Below are 17,032 nucleotides of genomic sequence, written 5' to 3'. Positions count from 1 at the left end.
TGGATGTGGCAGTTAGACATTCCTCCAGTGAAGAATCCCAGTATCTTTTCTCAAGCAACTGAATTAGGTCAAAGGGGGCTTTGTGAGCATGCTCATACATTTGTGCTACAATGTGCAGATGTTTATGACTTTTTGTGCTGTATCTTAGTGTCACACCGGATACGCCTTTATTTATTCTAATGAGTCATGGGTTTGCTTTTGAGTCATACATACAGCACATTTCAATAGCTGTAAAAGTATCCACATTCATCTGTAACAAATACTGCTTCTTAATGGCATGTCAACTGTCATTCTAAACTTCTGAATATACATAAAAGCCAAAGCCTTTGTACTGTCTGATGAAAGTATTATCAGCCTGCTTAAATTCCCAATGTCTTTTTAAAACAAAGTGAAAGAACTCTGTGAAGTAAAGTATACAATATACACTGCACCGTTAATAGACTGATGCTCACATTATTGTAAGCCTCAGTTTTCTTCTTTGTTGAGGAGAAGATGTGTTTTCATTTTAGATCAATTTTTTATATGTTTATGGAAGACATTGAACAGGTTTTTGTTTTTGTAGTCAAAGAGACTGAGAAAATGAGAGTGAGCGTAAGAGAAAAGGGAAGGAAGAGAGGCAGAGATGTGAACACAGTGTGATAAGCAGAGAAAGAGAGATGGGGAGAGAGAAAAAAGATAGACAGAGGGAAGGAGGGAGGAAGATGTTAGAGAGGGAGAGAGAGGGAGGGAGAGAGGGAGAGAGGGAGAGAGAGAGAGGGAGGGAGAGAGGGAGAGAGAGAGAGAGAGAGAGAGAGAGAGAGAGAGAGAGAGAGAGAGAGAGAGAGAGAGAGAGATGTCTTCAGTCTCTGTCTACTCCCAGTGGGCAGGACCTCCCCCTACATTTCTGCCATTATTTGATGTAATGAAAGGAGAAAGTGTGTAACATTGAGATTGTTAATTAATTTAGTCTAACAAGATGAAGATAAATGAAACCCACTGAAGGTTGACTAGGCTAAGGGGCCCACTTAGCATTCCTCCTGCCCTCGAGCTCTGTCTCTCTCACTCCTTCACAATAGAGCACAACTAATAGTTGCAGCACCGTGTTTGTACAACCCCGCTGAGCTCTCACCCAGTAAGTTTGGATGTAGAACTTTTTGACAAAATATTTCATTTTCAGCCTCTAATTCATCATAATCTAATCTCGGGGATATTTTAATTTCCAAATGGCTGTGATGCATTTATAATGCAGTTAGTTTTGGAGCATAGATATGCAATTATCTAATTGAGTCATCTTGACATGTTAAATAAAGCTCAGCTGACATACATGACTAGTGAACTAAACTGACTTTTTAAATATATGTATAGAAGCACCGGTCAAATGTTACACTACATTATTCTTTCAGGGACACCTTGTCGTCTTACAGATAACAAACACGGCTTTTATTATCTTCTGCAAGAGATCAGTTGTAATTTTTTTTTCCACTGAAATGGAGGGAGGTTATATAAATGGCCATTCTCTTCAGCAACTATGTGGCCCCTTCACATGAGCCTGTGTGACTCCCAGCCTTTCACCATATGAATGGTTCTTCTCTAATGCGGCTTGGGAGCTATTTGAGCGGCAAGACAGACAAAAAGGAGAAAGGACATTTTTCTACAAAGCCAGACAGTTGTCTTCATCCACGGCTCTTACAAGCAAATCAGTAGTCTATCAAGGTCCTTCCTCAGTGGACACTTTGTACAGGATCTTCATGGCAGCACAGACCAATCATTATGGCACCCATTCTTTGCTCCCTTAGTTCTCAAGTCATCAACAATGGGTTGTTGATTGTATGGAAAACACCAGAACAATTATGTCCTCTGTTTTGGTGGCAGGGCAGCGTTTTAAAGTGCAATCCTCGATAATGGGCTCATTATTGTTATTCTTGGAGCAGGCCTCAGGAGAAAGAAGTAGCTTCTCGCAGTACGTCATTATTTCGTAAATTTCGATTAGCTCATCGTGCTGTCTCCTGGCAAACAGAATCATAGCTAATTAAAAGTGAGTGAGCGCTCTTGCCTCTGACTTAAAAGGTAGCACTCGATAGGCTGTTAATATGAAAAAAGTGGTAAAAAAAGGAGGATTAGAGCTGTTACCCTGGTAACTCCAACTTCCATCTGCGAGGGAACAATGAACTTGTGTTCCTCCACCACCTATGCTTGAAAAAACAGAAAGCAAGGAAGTGAGTGTTCTGAAAGGACAAGACCCTTTTTAACAACAAAGTGGGATCCAGGCCTAATAGGCTCTTTGGTGTGAGCTGTTAGGCGAGATCACTGGGGGATAGAGGAGCAGAAAGGTCAGCGTGTAATCCTAGGACAGTGAAGGTCGTCCCAGGTTTTTACAATAGCGGTTTGTCTTCTGGATCTGTTTGTCTGCTGCAAGTTTGGACACTTTTAAGATAAAAAAATTAAATAAAAGACAGAGAAGGCTGCTAGCATAATGTGATAATATATCCCATAGTCAAAATGCACACAGTCCCTAGGGTGATTAAATAAACACAAACAACACTTTGACCAATTGCATCTCTTTCACTGATACCACTGATTCTGAATTGGTTTCCAGCACCTGCAATGTGATGGAAACAACACAAAGTCTTGCGTGAATCTTACAAACACCTAAGTATTTTACCAGTACACTCTTGGCTCAGTAACAGCTGCATAACAGTATTTTTTGGCCTTTTTTATTAATTTTTTGTTTCCATTAAACACTCAATGATATTTTGACCACAGTGTTTAAGTTAGGGTTGAAAATCTTGAAAAGTGGATAGGGAAATACTGCTTGTCATGAATAATGCATTTCCATAATATTCTTTTCAATTCTACCAGCCATAAAACAAGTTTTTCAATCCTTACAAGGAAAAGCAAGTGTTTGATGGGCTGCTAAAGAGCTGCTACTCTGAAAAGGAACACTCCCTTTCTAAAACACTGCTGAGTTATAATGATCCATGACTATGGAGGAACAGTATGTGTTTCTCTTTGAGTTTTATGTCCCTTATTACAGCTGCAATATGTCTTCTCACATTAAGCTAATTTATGGCTGAGGCCAGCGTAACAGCAGTACAGGTTAATGAATTTGGCATTACTAATTAAACGTTATTGAGGGATGAATATGAATCCTGTGGTCAGGAATGACAGCAGAGAAAGGGGGAGCAGAGGAGAACGGGACAGAGGACTTTCCTGCAGTTCCTCCTTTGGGTTGCAATTACAATGAGTAAGACATGAGAAGTGAAAGACAGCACAGGCTCTGAGGTGAAACGGAGGACAGCTTTATTTCAGACACAATACTTTGTCTATTTAAATGCATTCAAAAAGAAAACTGTTTTGGAGAATAAGATCCTAACATTCCAGTGTGAACAGAAAAAATAATTCAACAGACAGGTAAACTTGCCTCTTTTTTTCTTTGTTTGCATGTCTGAGTACTAGGGCAAGGTAAAAAGACAAATGAACAGCTAAAGTGATTAGACACTCACAATAAGCTGAGGACTATTCTACTCTACATAGTGCAGAACATGCCCCCTTTTCACACAATTGTTGTTAAGCAGTTACTTCAGTCACCTCTTGAAAAGAGGAATTTAAAGGCCAAGAAGCGGGGTCTACTCAAGCAAAGAGGGATGATGGTGACAGTGTGGAATATTGAGCAATTATTGAAGTGCCCTCAAACGCACACTCTCTAAGACCAGTGTCAGTGTTGAAGAAAACAGGATATATTTTTCCTTTGGATGTAAAATACTTACCCTAACTATTAAGCGTAAAGTGTTAGATTAATAAAGGGACTTTACAATACTTTATACTAATGATAACACAACAGGAAAAAAACTAATAAATTATAACTTCAGAAAACAACATTGTTATTTGTATGAGTTTATAAGGGGTTTGGATATGTGTTACAGAAACATTTAAAAATAGATTCAAATTTCATGTTTTCTTTTCTAAAGGTCCCTCACAGCATCCAGCAGGCTGTTCAAAGCTCTTTCACCTCTTGCAACTTTCAACGGTTAATTGGATTACAGGGATTTTTTTGAGCTTGTTATAACATTGGTGTGAAGCACCCCTATATTTTCATATGTGTATTGTTAGTGGCTTGTGTGCCACATACACAGTTTAAATCTTATTTTTCCTGCCTGTCTTTCTCTCCTTTTCTTTGACTCTCACTATCGCCTCCACACTCAATGTCTGCCATACTCTCTCTGAGAGCTAAGCCTTTCAATTTAGATTTCAATTATCATGTTAGTTTTGTGATTAGACTTTGGTCCTCCAGGAATCAGACCTCTCTGCTCCTCTCTATTCCACTTCCCCTGCAATCACATCCCATCTGATGAATTGCGCATATAATTGCGGAAGTTATTGAATATGCAGATCACTGCTGACTCTTGGTGTGTGGTTCATAATACATCAACTCTAACTGTATCAAACAAGGGTCTCTGATAAAGATCCACTCTGATAATGAGAGAGGGCCAATGTATGCTATTAGTCAGAGATAACAGACACCACAAAGGCTGAGACTCAATTAAAACAGAGCCATGCTATAATCTGTATGACTGTGTGTGTGTATGTGTGTGTGTGTGTGTCCTTAAACAACACTCAGGCCAGTGCAGATACTTGGCACTCGGCACAGGCAGCTCTACCATTACAACCAGCACAGCACAGACCAGTCTGAGCGGCCAGCCAGCTCACAAGGTGTTTATGAATCAACCAACATGAGGTATTTCCCCCATGTTACAGTATGTTGCTACCATCGTCTTACACCTCGTCCCATGATGCAATCCCTTAGAGCTTTTCAAGAGAGGGGAGTGAAGCACTTTACAGGCACACCCACAGGAGGGGAATGTGGGAAATTTTGAAACTTTTGATAGCTTTTAGAGGGCTTTCTTAAAATCTGGCTCACAAGCAAAGATAAAAAGCTGATTCTCATGCTATATATATGCTGTATACATACATATTGCGATATATATTGCGATTTGCTGTCAAATACAGGGTCTTTGTTACGTGCTCTGCAACTGGTCCAAAACCAATACGCATTTTTTTTCTCCACATAAATCTTGTCTTACAGGGTATCCCAGCTAAGGTTTCATACACAATTGAGAATACAGGGAAACGGAAGAAAGTGGGTCCTGTATTTTTAGTGTGTGCTGTAGTGACGTAGCTGCCATTTATAGCAGATATGCCAGTCTGGTGCTGGATGTCTGACCTTCTGACACAAGAGAGGAGGGTTTATAGACTGCAACAAGTTTGCACAACATGCTCTCCAATACATAGACCAGCAAAAAATATTTAAAAGGGTTGCTTTTCAAAACATCACATCATGCAGTATTTGTAATATACATCATAGTCAAGATGAAGACCGGAAACCATCTAATGTGCCGAGGCTTAAGTCTGCAGTCTTACATCTTCAGTAAGTTCCCATTTTCAAGTTTACTTTTTTTCTTCACAACGTCACTTCTGATCTTTGAAATAATCTGATCCCATTTTTGCATCAGAAGAGCCTCCACTAATTGTTGTTCATTTCAACTCATTCAAGTGTTGGCCTTTTTCTACACTGATGGCACCAGTTCACCTTGGCTACACACACCTGATACCACTTCTTAGTAAGCCTGGAGTCAAGAGCATAATTTGTTAATTTTGGCATATTTTACTTACTAGGTCAATACTAAACTGTGAGTTTTCCATTTAAATCTGTTATACAGCCACTGAAGTGAATGCCTGTAAATTACCTATAAAGATTATTAAAACAAAGGCAGCATGAGACTGATATGTTGTGAAATTGAATTACTGTTTTGAGCCCCCATTCTGTGCACACAGTCTTAAGTATTATAAAGCATAGCTGGTGCTAGATCTTTTTACTGTCATGGCTGTCCTCTATAATCAAGACACAGAGCAGGCTTTTAACACATTGCATTGTGATACTTTACCTGGCCCCATGTATATTTGTAGGTTAATAGGATTGAACATGTTTACACCAATTGTTGGCTTAACAGGGGGTCAACAAGGTGACTTAAACTTTAGTAAGGGGCTTACACAAGAGCTGAAATAGAATTATAATGGCTGACTAATGGTGGCCTAGACACTAACAGAAAATACACAATTCATGGACTGCAAAATGTTTAATGCTTTAGTGGCCTTTAAAGTAAAAAAAACAACAACAAAAAAACAAAACTAAAGGGCATGATTTAACCGCAGTAAGTGGCCAGTTGGACTTGACTGCCCTTTACTGTAAAGAGTGTGTTGCAAGTGCAGCAACCTTTTTCAAGTTCAAGCTATTGTTTGTAGATTGGTTACACACTCCACAGGCTGTGAAAGACACATCTGCTACCATCAGCACAGTTGAGAACAAATAGACAGTCGGAGACAGGGTTGAGGGTTGGGTGTGTTTGTATGTGTGTGTGTGTGTGTGTGTGTGTGTGTAGGTGGGGTCCACAGCTACCCTGTCATAGAGCTCAACAACAGTCCCTATCCTCTTATCAAATATTTGTCTGGCCTTCACTCACTATTTGCCTTCTATTCTGTTTGCTTTGTGGATCGAAATATATCCCTGACAGATTGATAAAGTTTCCAGAAGGTTGTTTTATATGTTTATAGATATTTGACAGTAGCATGGATTGCCCCCCCCCCCCCACACACACACACAGACTCACACACACAGACTCACAACACACCAACACCACTATTTAAAATTGTAGCAGGTATTGTTTGATACCATAGAGGTACCAAATATTATATCAACGCTACAAAAAATTCCCTTTAAGCTTTTCAAATATAAAACCATATTTGTTTAATGTGTTTTTGATTGATTCCCTGATTGAGATCCAGAGGGTGGTCATAAATGTTTCAGGACAAAGGGTCTCTTTGTGTGAATGGGGCCCCAGTTGAAATGGAGGAGTAGTTTGAGATTACCAGATTATTTCCTACTAGCCCAGTGAGTGAAGCGAGGCGAGCTGCAGGCCTGCACCGTGCTGTGCTGAGGCTGAGCATAATGAGTGTGGTGGCAGGGAACCACAACAGAGCTGGGGCAGAGGCTGCCTGGGAACCAGAGGCCCATGGCCCACAGCCAAACACACACACAAATCCTGCCACACACTTGTGGCTTTTTAAGAAAGCAATTTAGTTAATGATTTAATTTTCAAGCACTGTCATGATGCATGTGTCTTCTTAGCAAGCTAGGAATAGAATAAAAACGAAAAGGTATTAGTAAACACAAGCCCCCCCTCCTCTCTCCTCCCCTCCGACTACCACAGAAAAAATAACATGCAACTGAGCGTAATGTGGCGTTTGCTGTGAACACAGCACTAAGTTTACTTGGGTAATCCAGCGGGTAGGTATATCAGTTGTGGCTGCTGTGTTTTTTTATGCAACACTCTGGTCAAATGCAGAAAAGAGCTGAAGCACAGTATAAGTGGTCAGACACATGGTTAGCAGCAGACTGCTGAGGCATTTTGTGTTTCAGTCAGCGTCTAATCCACTACAGTGCCCGCTTCCTTGGAGTGGAAATACAGCACATTTTTCTGTTCAACCATGTCTGTCAGCTCTCTGATTTTATTAGGGCTATGTTTCACATTCATTTACTCAGGTTTTCTCAGTGCCAACCCATGAATGGAACCATCTTAGCATTGCTAAAACAGCACCTTGTACATGTCTCCTGTGAACCAAATTTTGGGGCAATTACTCAGATCAGTGGCTGGGGTTTCTGGTTTTGCTCTTCAGATCTCATTTTTCTCCAGCCGCTCTCCTTTTTTTTGTATCAGCTGTCAATCACGTGTGGTAACTTTTAACCACCTCCAAACAGAGCTGGGTGCCAGCCATTCATTTAGTCCTTCACTTTTGCTCTGCTTCTTCCTGTCCAACCTGTCAGAATGACACACACTGTTGACCATGCTTTCTATTCAGCACTGGCAAATTAATTGGTTTCAGTGGTTTAAATCAGCAATCAATGTCAGTTTCCCAACATAATAAGCCTTAATCATAAATCTTTGAGGTGTGGCTTGCCTGAACCCTATTCATCATGGCTCTGCTGCTAGATGGCCTCATCTGGGTGGAGCAAATGAACTACTCCTGTTTTGATTTTCCAATTGACGTGTCACATGAAACGTGGCTACTCTCTCCCTTCCCCAATTCTATCCCAGCCCTTCTTCTCACAGTCCTTAAAAAACACACAAGGGTCCAAAGACAAAGAGGGCAAAGAAGTCCAGTTGTCACAAGGGGAGACACATTTGTGTGCCTCCCCTTGTGAGAGAGTGCTCAATGAATACCATTAATTTATTCAGAAAGAGAAAAAGAATATCAGAAAGGGAAAAAAGAAACTAAAGCATTAGAGGTGGGACCAACTGTAGCTAATGAGCTGTTGTCCTCCCAGCCTGTAGAATAAGAATAGAGCAGCTTAATTACAACAGTGTTGAAGGTAATTTACTCATTTTTTCCCCTTGCAACAGAAATCCATTTATGAGATGAGAATGAAAGGGAACAAAACAGCTTTTCTTTTCTGTAGACATTGCAAATTTGCCAATTTGGTGACCAGGACTTGTGAAGCCTTCTGCATTAGAAAATAAAAGGAAAAAGGAACAAGGATAGTGACAGAGAAAGTGGGCCACTGTGTGTCGACATTCCAGATGTCCAAACCAACGGCAGTTATACCAACCCCAGTTTTGCTGGGCACTAAAGTTGCCAATGATGACCTCATGATGGCAAAACCAAAGACTGAGGCCCATAGTTCCCCTGCCATACAGTACAATAACCCCCCTCCTCTCATAAGCCATTCATGGTCACCAATGTTTTTTCTTACACCCGGCAAAATTTCTCCTTCAAAATTAGCTATTGTCCTTGATTATTTGGCCAAAAGTCTACATTTGTGGTTTGTTTTTTTCTCAAAGGGCCTGCTTTCTTTCTTTTTTTTGATTTCCCTCTCTATTGAGATTTCTATGCTCCCTATAGACTTATTGTGCATCTCTTTGGTAACTTGGGATGCGTCCCCTCACTTCTGTTAGGAACCCCCCAGCTAGCTCCTCAACTCACTTTTCTGGCAACTGTGAGAGATGTTACACTTGATTTGTTGAAGTGCAGCCATTTGCTGCAAACTCTTCAGTGCACAGAAGAAGTTATCTTTATAAATGACAGAATGGACCTGGCTTGAATAGTGCTTTGTTTACTGTTTTACAAAAAGGGGGCCCCACTCTATATTTCATCTGTCACTGTTGCTTTTCTTTCCTTCAACAATGCGCGATTGTTGCCATGAAAATTTCAGGTTCCATGAACAGGAGAATTCTGTATTATTATGTTCCTGCCAAATTCCGATCTCTGTTTTCCTTCTCCTGCTCACAAAGGGCTCATAACTTACTGTCAACTATGAGGCAAGCCACAAAGCTCCACTGTTGCTCAGCAAATAGGGTTGTGTTGGTTGATGGCTTGACTCGCTGTGAGGTTTGCTTAAGTACAGCAGCAGCAACAGAAGCCTTTTTGGGAACTCCATCCCCCAGCAGGACCAGAAAAAAAGAAAAGGGAAAAGAAAGGAATTGGGGTAGAACAACAAGTAGCTTTTCTTGTCTTAGATTTTTTTGTCAGTTTGGCTGGTTTAAGGACACTGCTGTCCTGGAAGAGATGTTGTCTTTTGGTGTGTGTGTGTTAGACTCACAACATCCACTGTGCTCCTCTTCTAGTGGATACTATCTGTGGAAGAATGATGCTGGGCCGTAAAAAGGCCAGTAGTGAAATTTTTTGGACGACCATCTTTCATTTGTGAAAGCATACGCATGAGTGAACTTGTGTGTGTCCTGGGGAACTGAGAGGCTGTTATGCCATCCAGCGCTAGCTTGTGTCCTGGGATCAGGAAAGGGGCCAATTGCACAGGGGAAGAGGTAGGGTAGGAGGGGGCAACGAGGGATTCAGTGTGTGAGTGCTCATCGACCCTTCCTGAGTAGTCAGACAGGGACACTTAAGCACTCTCACACCTGCATCTGCCTTTGCCTTGCGTGGGGGGCAAGGACACCAACCATGCTGTCACTGGCAGCTGCACAAGTGTTTAAAGTGAGATACAAGGCAGTTCCTCTAGCAGCATATTATTGCAAATAATTTACCCTGCAAAGTAATTATCAATGCTCTGCTCAATATGTAAAGTGTGCACTTCAGGTGGCTTGCTTAATTTGCTCTGGGTGGCTATCATATGAGTGTGGATTTTAGCTGTGGTAACTGTGGCAGTTTCTAATAGAGAAGGCATCAGGAGAGAGTGTGAAGTGAGGATGAAGTGCCGCTCTAATTGAGTTGACTTTTTGCAGGGGAAGGTCAACAATAATGGAGGAACAATTTAAACAAATTCATTTAGACAACTCTCACTGTACAGCAGGTTATGTTGTTGGAAAATCCGTATTTTCCCAACCATTTACTATATTTTAATATTATTATCTTTAATTACGTTGTTGGCTGAGGATTAAGAGATGGAAATCTCTTAATGGCTCTGACTAACATGTAAAAATAAAAGTTCCTGCACTCCCCTTTTCTGATTCATCTGTCTTTATCTATCTGTACTTTGTTTTTATTTTAATTGTATGTTTTTACTATTATTGGGTTTTATTTTTATTTTTCAAATTGCATGTTTATTTTTTCTTTCCAATTCTTACTGTTAAATGTTTGTTTTATGTAAAGCACATTGAGTTGCTATATAAATAAAGCTGCCTTGCCATGCTTTGCCTTGCGTTTAAACCTTTAGGAATTATACAATACAAAAACATGTGTGTGTGTTTGTGTGTATGTGCATATGTGCTTAAAAAAGAGAGTAACTGTGTGCAGTATACAGCCTGTATTACGGGTTGATTATGTATCCAGAAACCTGGCTGCTGCACAGCATGGCACAATCACAATGGAGGGTGATAATTTAATTGTGCTAAACGGTGGATTCCGTGTCAATGCTCCTCCAGCTGGGAGCTGTCAGGTAGTAATATCTCATTATGGCAGGTGAAGAACCCAGAGGAACCCTACCACGACACCTGTTAGAATAGGAGGAACCCCTGAAGGGAAACACAGATGATTTTCTTTCTCTCTGACTTTCGCTGTCACACACACACACACACACACACACACACACACACACACACACACACACACACACACACACACACACACACACACACACAGACTCTCACTCTCTCTCTCTCTCTCTCTCTCTCTCTCTCTCTCTCTCTCTCTCTCTCTCTCTCTCTCTCTCTCACACACACACACACACAAATGCACACATGATATAAAGATCCCAAACGACTTTCTTTGCCTTCCTCTACCATACTTTAAAAAATCACTACTGTGTACAACAATTTATTTTAATTTACTGTCAATGTTTGGAAATATTTTTAATCAAACCAGATTACAATAAAAATATAATATAACAATATGTGAGAAAATATATATATATATAATATTTTTATTTATAAGTGCTTAGTTTGGTTCACATTAACTAGTATGTCTTAAAATTGTATTTCATATTTCTGTCTTCTCATGTGCATGTAACTCTGCATGGATGTACAGTGTGACACAGGGAAAGTTAAATGCCATTATCTTTCATATCCCATCTCTTAAAAAAAGGTTTTCAATAATTAATTAGATTTTCTCTCCTTTTGTCTGCCGATAACATGTGAAGCAACGGAGTGTAATATTTTCCCGTTGGGACTTGTGATCAAAACGTGAAAGTGCAAGACGGCTGTAGTGAGACGGACAAGTGGGCAAGTGGGTGGGTTGGGGTGGTGGTGGGGGTCTGGTGTGGAGTTACTTATCACCATTGTCTATAAAAGGTAAACAGTGTGACAGAGCAGATACAGCGGGTGAAAGTCAGTCGAACCCTTTTACGATGAAAGAGGAAATGGGATAGCCGAGGACACATGGCCCCTGCAGTCACAAGACCCTTAAGATGAGCAGTGCACAACACTCCTCTAATGCTCACCAATTAAGCAGAGGTTGTTTTGCACGATGATGAAACATTATCGCAGGGAACAATTCATGACTCAAAGCATTCCAGGCCATATGAGCCCACGTCTGGAGAACTTAAGTCCTAATCCTTCAAATGTGCGCAATATTGTCAGCTATATATAGAGCAGTTCTCTTTTCTAACTGACCCTCCCTCGTCTCTGCCCAGAGTCTTCAAAGTCACTGGGGCTTTGTCTTGGAGAAAGTAGGCAGGAAGGAAGCATTTCATGCACTTATTGATTACTCTGGTTTGTTAGTTGTCCGTTGTTATTGTGTAATCAAGCATGAGGGAGGGCAGCCTGTCAAGGATTTATGAGCTACCACTTCAGTTCACCATATTTTCACTGTTGAATATGTAAAAGCTCATTTTGGGCTTATTTTCCAGAGAAACTGACTCAATTATTAATGTGAGTAAAGTAAATTCAACAGCAGCAGAATACACTGTAGCTAAAAATGTAGAGACAGAACTGTTTTGCTGATTTTATTTTGCTAGCACGGAGGCCAAGCCTGTAAACACTGTTATTCTATCAGAAAATATGATCAAATTCCACATGCATTGCTAGTACCCATATTCAACTGAATTCTGCTCCTTATTTTGCTTCTCATCAAATGTCTTTGTTGTGTCTATGCTGATCTATTGCACACAAACCCCTTTAGATCTTAGAACTGTGTGATCCTCACTCCGAATATGAGAAATAAAATACCATATGGTTGCCCTCAGATATTTTCAGAGAATTACTGCCGCACTTCCCCTTTTCCCTTTCAATAATATGAGGTAGTATTGTATAGAGCTTGTCAGAGGTGGGGGTTGGGGCAGAAGGGGGTTCTCCGCACTCTTTAGCTGCCTGAGCGCAGCCCTCCCAGCACTGCTAATAAATTATTAACTCCTGCTGACAAATACTGTTATGGAGCCTGCCGCAGATCTGTTGCATTCTTTAACAAGATTGCTGTAGACACATGTTACAGGAGGATGGAGTCTCCATCGCTCTCTCTTTTTCTCTCTCTCTATCCCCTTCTCTTGCTCACGCCTCAGCAGTTTGACTGATGGCTGGAGACCAAAGTAAAAGTGCCTGAGAGACTGAATATTTTAGTGGTAAAATAATACCACTTGATTTACTGTGTAATACAAAAGCAGTGCTTTGTTTCACTCACACACTCCATTGAGGACGAGGTGGTTGTTGCGCTCCAGGCTCTGTCTTTTTGGGTGCATGAATAAAAAATATGTCAGAATCTACTTGCTCGACCCCCTCCCGCACCTCACCACTGCCCCCTCTACTTACCATTACACACATGGTCTGAACTTTGCGCTGACTTTCTGATTTTGAAATTAACATTACTCAATTTTGAGATCACTTTCTATTTGTTATAATTACAGGAAACAATTTAATGGCTGATTAAAATTAAGGCTGAGTCCCACTAAAGACAGAGCCGGCAACACATGCAGACACACAGGCAAAAAAGACAGAGGGGCTGACAGGCAGCAGGCAGGCACGCTCTGCCATCTACCTGACTTACTGGGTTTGTTTGTACAGCTGCTGAGACACATGAGATTAACTTAGGCCACCATTGTTTAGGCCCTTCACTGCTCAGGCTGATCTGTGACTATGTGCCAGTGTGTGAATGTGTGAGTAAGGGAGGGGGGGGGGGGGGGTTGAGAGAATGGTATTTTGTGTAGATACTCTAGACTAGTGCACATTTCTGAATAATAATACACAGAATCATCTCTGATTGACATATATGTTATGATCCCTCTCAGGTCAGGTCATCTGGGGTTGACCTGCTTACTGTTTTGATTTAGTTTCTTTAAAATACATATGTGGAATAAATGTCTGAGAGATGTGAGGTCTCCTCCAATTTAAAACCCCTGTAAATCAAAACTTAAGCCATCTTAAGTCGATGCTTATGATGTCATTACATCTACACTGATTATTTTATTATTTTGTCTATCACTCTTATTCAGTTTTATGATTTAAAAAAATAATTGTATTGTACTTCTTGTCTTTAAATGTCGCTTAACCTGTTCTGTGTTTTAAAAAAAAGTTGCTATACACATAAACTTTCCCTCAAATGGACAGTACACCTAATTTGACAGCTCTCTTGAATGGGACAAAGAACCTCATAATACCCGTTCTTAAAAGGAACCTAGCTTTGCCTATCTTTTGGTGCCTCACTTTTAACAGAAAGTGCAAGGGCACCATCACACCACAGACTGCGTCAACCTTGAGAACCCCCCCCCCCCCACCACCTCACACACACACACACACACACACACAAACCAAAACCACCACTCATCAAACCCCCCCAGGCAAGCTAAGGGTGGAACTAAAGTGCTGTCACACTGACCCCTGTGGATAGAACAGGAGAATGGGGCAAATGGAGAAGATCAGTGATGAAATGTACAACAAGAAATACCCTAAGCATTTTGTCACATAGGAACACATGCATCCATACCTTCACACCCTCTTTTTTTCTCTCTCTCTCTCAGACACACACAGACATACACACATCATGCATCATGCTCTAGAGAAGATTGAGCCCTTAGTAAACAAATTCTAGTTTTAATGGTCAATGTCCAGTTGGGAAAAATAAGCAGAACAACAGCTCAGGGAAAAGCAGATTAGAAGTAAAACATGCTCTTGCTCCTTCTCCCTACTTCACATCAGTAGGAAGGCCATATTATCCCCTTTTTAATTTAATACCAAATGCATAATTACATTTGCTGGCACAGTGTTTAATTTCATTCATTGTAGCACACAGCATGAGTGCGACATCATTAATTGTGAGAAAAAGTGGAATTGGTTGTATAAATTCAGCACCATAAAGAGTTGGAGCTGTAAAAAAAGAAAAAAAATGAATTGAAAAATTGGAATTAACATGAGTTTCCTTTGCACCTGATATGTCAAGTACACTCTTCACTGTAATATTCATGAAAGCAAGTGACAGATTTGTGAATTTAGTCCTCCACTGTTAGCTTTTGACTTTTAAGCTGCTTAAGTAGGATTTGTTGGCCTGGGGGAACACTGTCACGCCAAAATGTTAATAATTTCCTAATTTGAAGGGTGGAAACAAAAGAGGACAAGACTGGTTTTCTGTGTGTGTTTTTACTGCTTCGTAGTAAAATAAGCTCATGCAAGGAAAATGAGATGCTTGAAGGGCAAAATCAAATTAAATCAACATGAAAGATAAGGGAGATATTCCTTTTTATTGTGAATACTAGGTGAAAGCAATATTTTACCAGGAATGAACTTGTGATTTTAAAAGAAAAAAAAAAAGTAAACTTTTTTCTGGCTGGTCTCGCTGCCTAGCTGACCTATTGCCTGAGTAACTGTCTTGGGGTTTGGGCCAGGACTCCATGCAGGCACAGTTCCAGCCCTAGATCAAGCCACCCATCTGCTTTAAACAAAGGATTAGGGACCCCATGGCCTGCTTCAGATCCCTCAGACCTGAGCAGCTACGGGTGACAGGCAGGTGGGGTGCTCAGTACGTTAGGCATTCTCTACTCACCTCTCAACTCAGGTGCACCGCTTATAATCCTGTTACATCTGTGTACAATCAGTTGAACATGTCTGCCACTGGTTCAGGAAATGCTCAAGGAAACAATATTAAATTATGTGTATTGTTGATGATGATCCTAGTGACATATCCTTTCCTTTACTGACTCTATATCACCTTTTCTTGCTCCACAGCAGAGTCATGTCTTCCAAGCAAGCCACGTCTCCTTTTGCCTCTGTGGTTGATGGAGATGATGCCATAAGTCAGGAGCACTTATCTTGGGAGAAAGAGGAGAGTGCTGAGGCTCATTGCACACCGCAGCTGCCACTGCACAGCCTGCTCCACGGAAAAGCCCACCCCGATGAAATGCAGCCGCTAAGCAGTGTACCGCCAGAGAGTGACTGGGACAGCCTGGTGTCAGCCCAGCAGCGTATGGTAAGACATGTACACATACATACATACATACATACAGTACATACATTCAAAAACAGTGAATAACTATGACATCCAAATGGTGGAATAATTAAGCTGTATGTTGCCAAATTAAGTTTTCTAAACTTTGCCAAAATTGAACAATTTCAATCAAGTGTGCACTACCATCTTACTGCCCTCTCCTGGGTACTGAGAATCCAAGCTCAGCAGGCACTTATTGTCCCCAGCTTGTACAAAGAAGCTCAAGCCGATATCCTATCCCCAGCTGCAGTCCCAAGGATTCCATAATGCCGTGAAACCTCCGGGATTCTGGGGTCTTCACAGAGGCAGCTCTGCCAAACACTAAACCATCAGCTATTATTAGGTTAAACAGAGGATCTCAAACTCTTCCTTGAATAATGTTAATGGCACATAAAATCCCAATTGCATTGTGACCGCTGGAAGGGAGCTTAGCCTTCTCTGCTTCCCTTTAGCTTGCATTCTTGTTCCCATTAAAGAAACATGTCATGTCCTTGGTAAACGTATGTTGTTTTTGTTGTTGGTTATAAGCTACATCTGCAGCCAGACTCCAGATGCTGTACATTCTAAGTGCAAAGCTGCTTTGATGTGAGCGGAGCGAAGACGAGCACAGGCACTTGTGGGCTATAGACATGTGAGGCAGGTGGTTGTCTGTGACAGACGGATCTATGGTAAAGAGACCCAGAGGGCCTCTGAAGTAGCAATGCAGTTGGCCACAGAGACCCTCAAACCTCAACATTGTAGCACAACACACACACAGGCACACACACACACACACGCAAACACACAAGCACAAGCACACGCACACACACACTCACATGAAAAGCTTCTGTAGCAGACTTCTCCTTGTGATGTTGGGGTGTGTGTGTTGACTGAAGGTAATTGACAGGCAAAGGTTGTTCAGGTGTCATCTTCATTTCCCATCTCATGATGTGATGTCAGTAACAAGATTTTAATTTTAATGATCTAGAGGTAAAAATACAGAAAAGTTTATAAATACCTATACATAATATTTTTATCAAAACATAAATATTTGAATACGACTAATAATTTTTGGTAAAGTGCATCTGAAACATTGTGTTAACAAAGTGCCCAACAAAAATGACAACAAAAGTGAAAGTCATATCAATTTTAAATAAGGTCA

At 40.9% G+C, this 17,032-nt stretch overlaps 1 protein-coding gene across 3 annotated transcripts in view; it reads left to right on the top strand.

Moving 5' to 3' along the window:
- The window catches only part of sox6 (SRY-box transcription factor 6), a 139,084-nt gene that overhangs the window by 32,412 nt on the left and 89,640 nt on the right, over positions 1–17,032 (top strand). For all 3 annotated transcript variants that reach the window (XM_053324560.1, XM_053324559.1, XM_053324558.1), the window contains one exon: positions 15,633–15,873. In XM_053324560.1, coding sequence (XP_053180535.1) covers positions 15,640–15,873 — 234 coding nt within the window. In that variant the 5' untranslated portion in view covers positions 15,633–15,639. The remainder of the gene's footprint in view (positions 1–15,632; positions 15,874–17,032) is intronic.

The sequence above is a fragment of the Scomber japonicus genome, chromosome 1 (genome assembly GCF_027409825.1).
Source record: "Scomber japonicus isolate fScoJap1 chromosome 1, fScoJap1.pri, whole genome shotgun sequence".
Classification (NCBI taxonomy): domain Eukaryota; kingdom Metazoa; phylum Chordata; class Actinopteri; order Scombriformes; family Scombridae; genus Scomber; species Scomber japonicus.
This window is presented reverse-complemented; position numbering and strand designations above follow the sequence as displayed.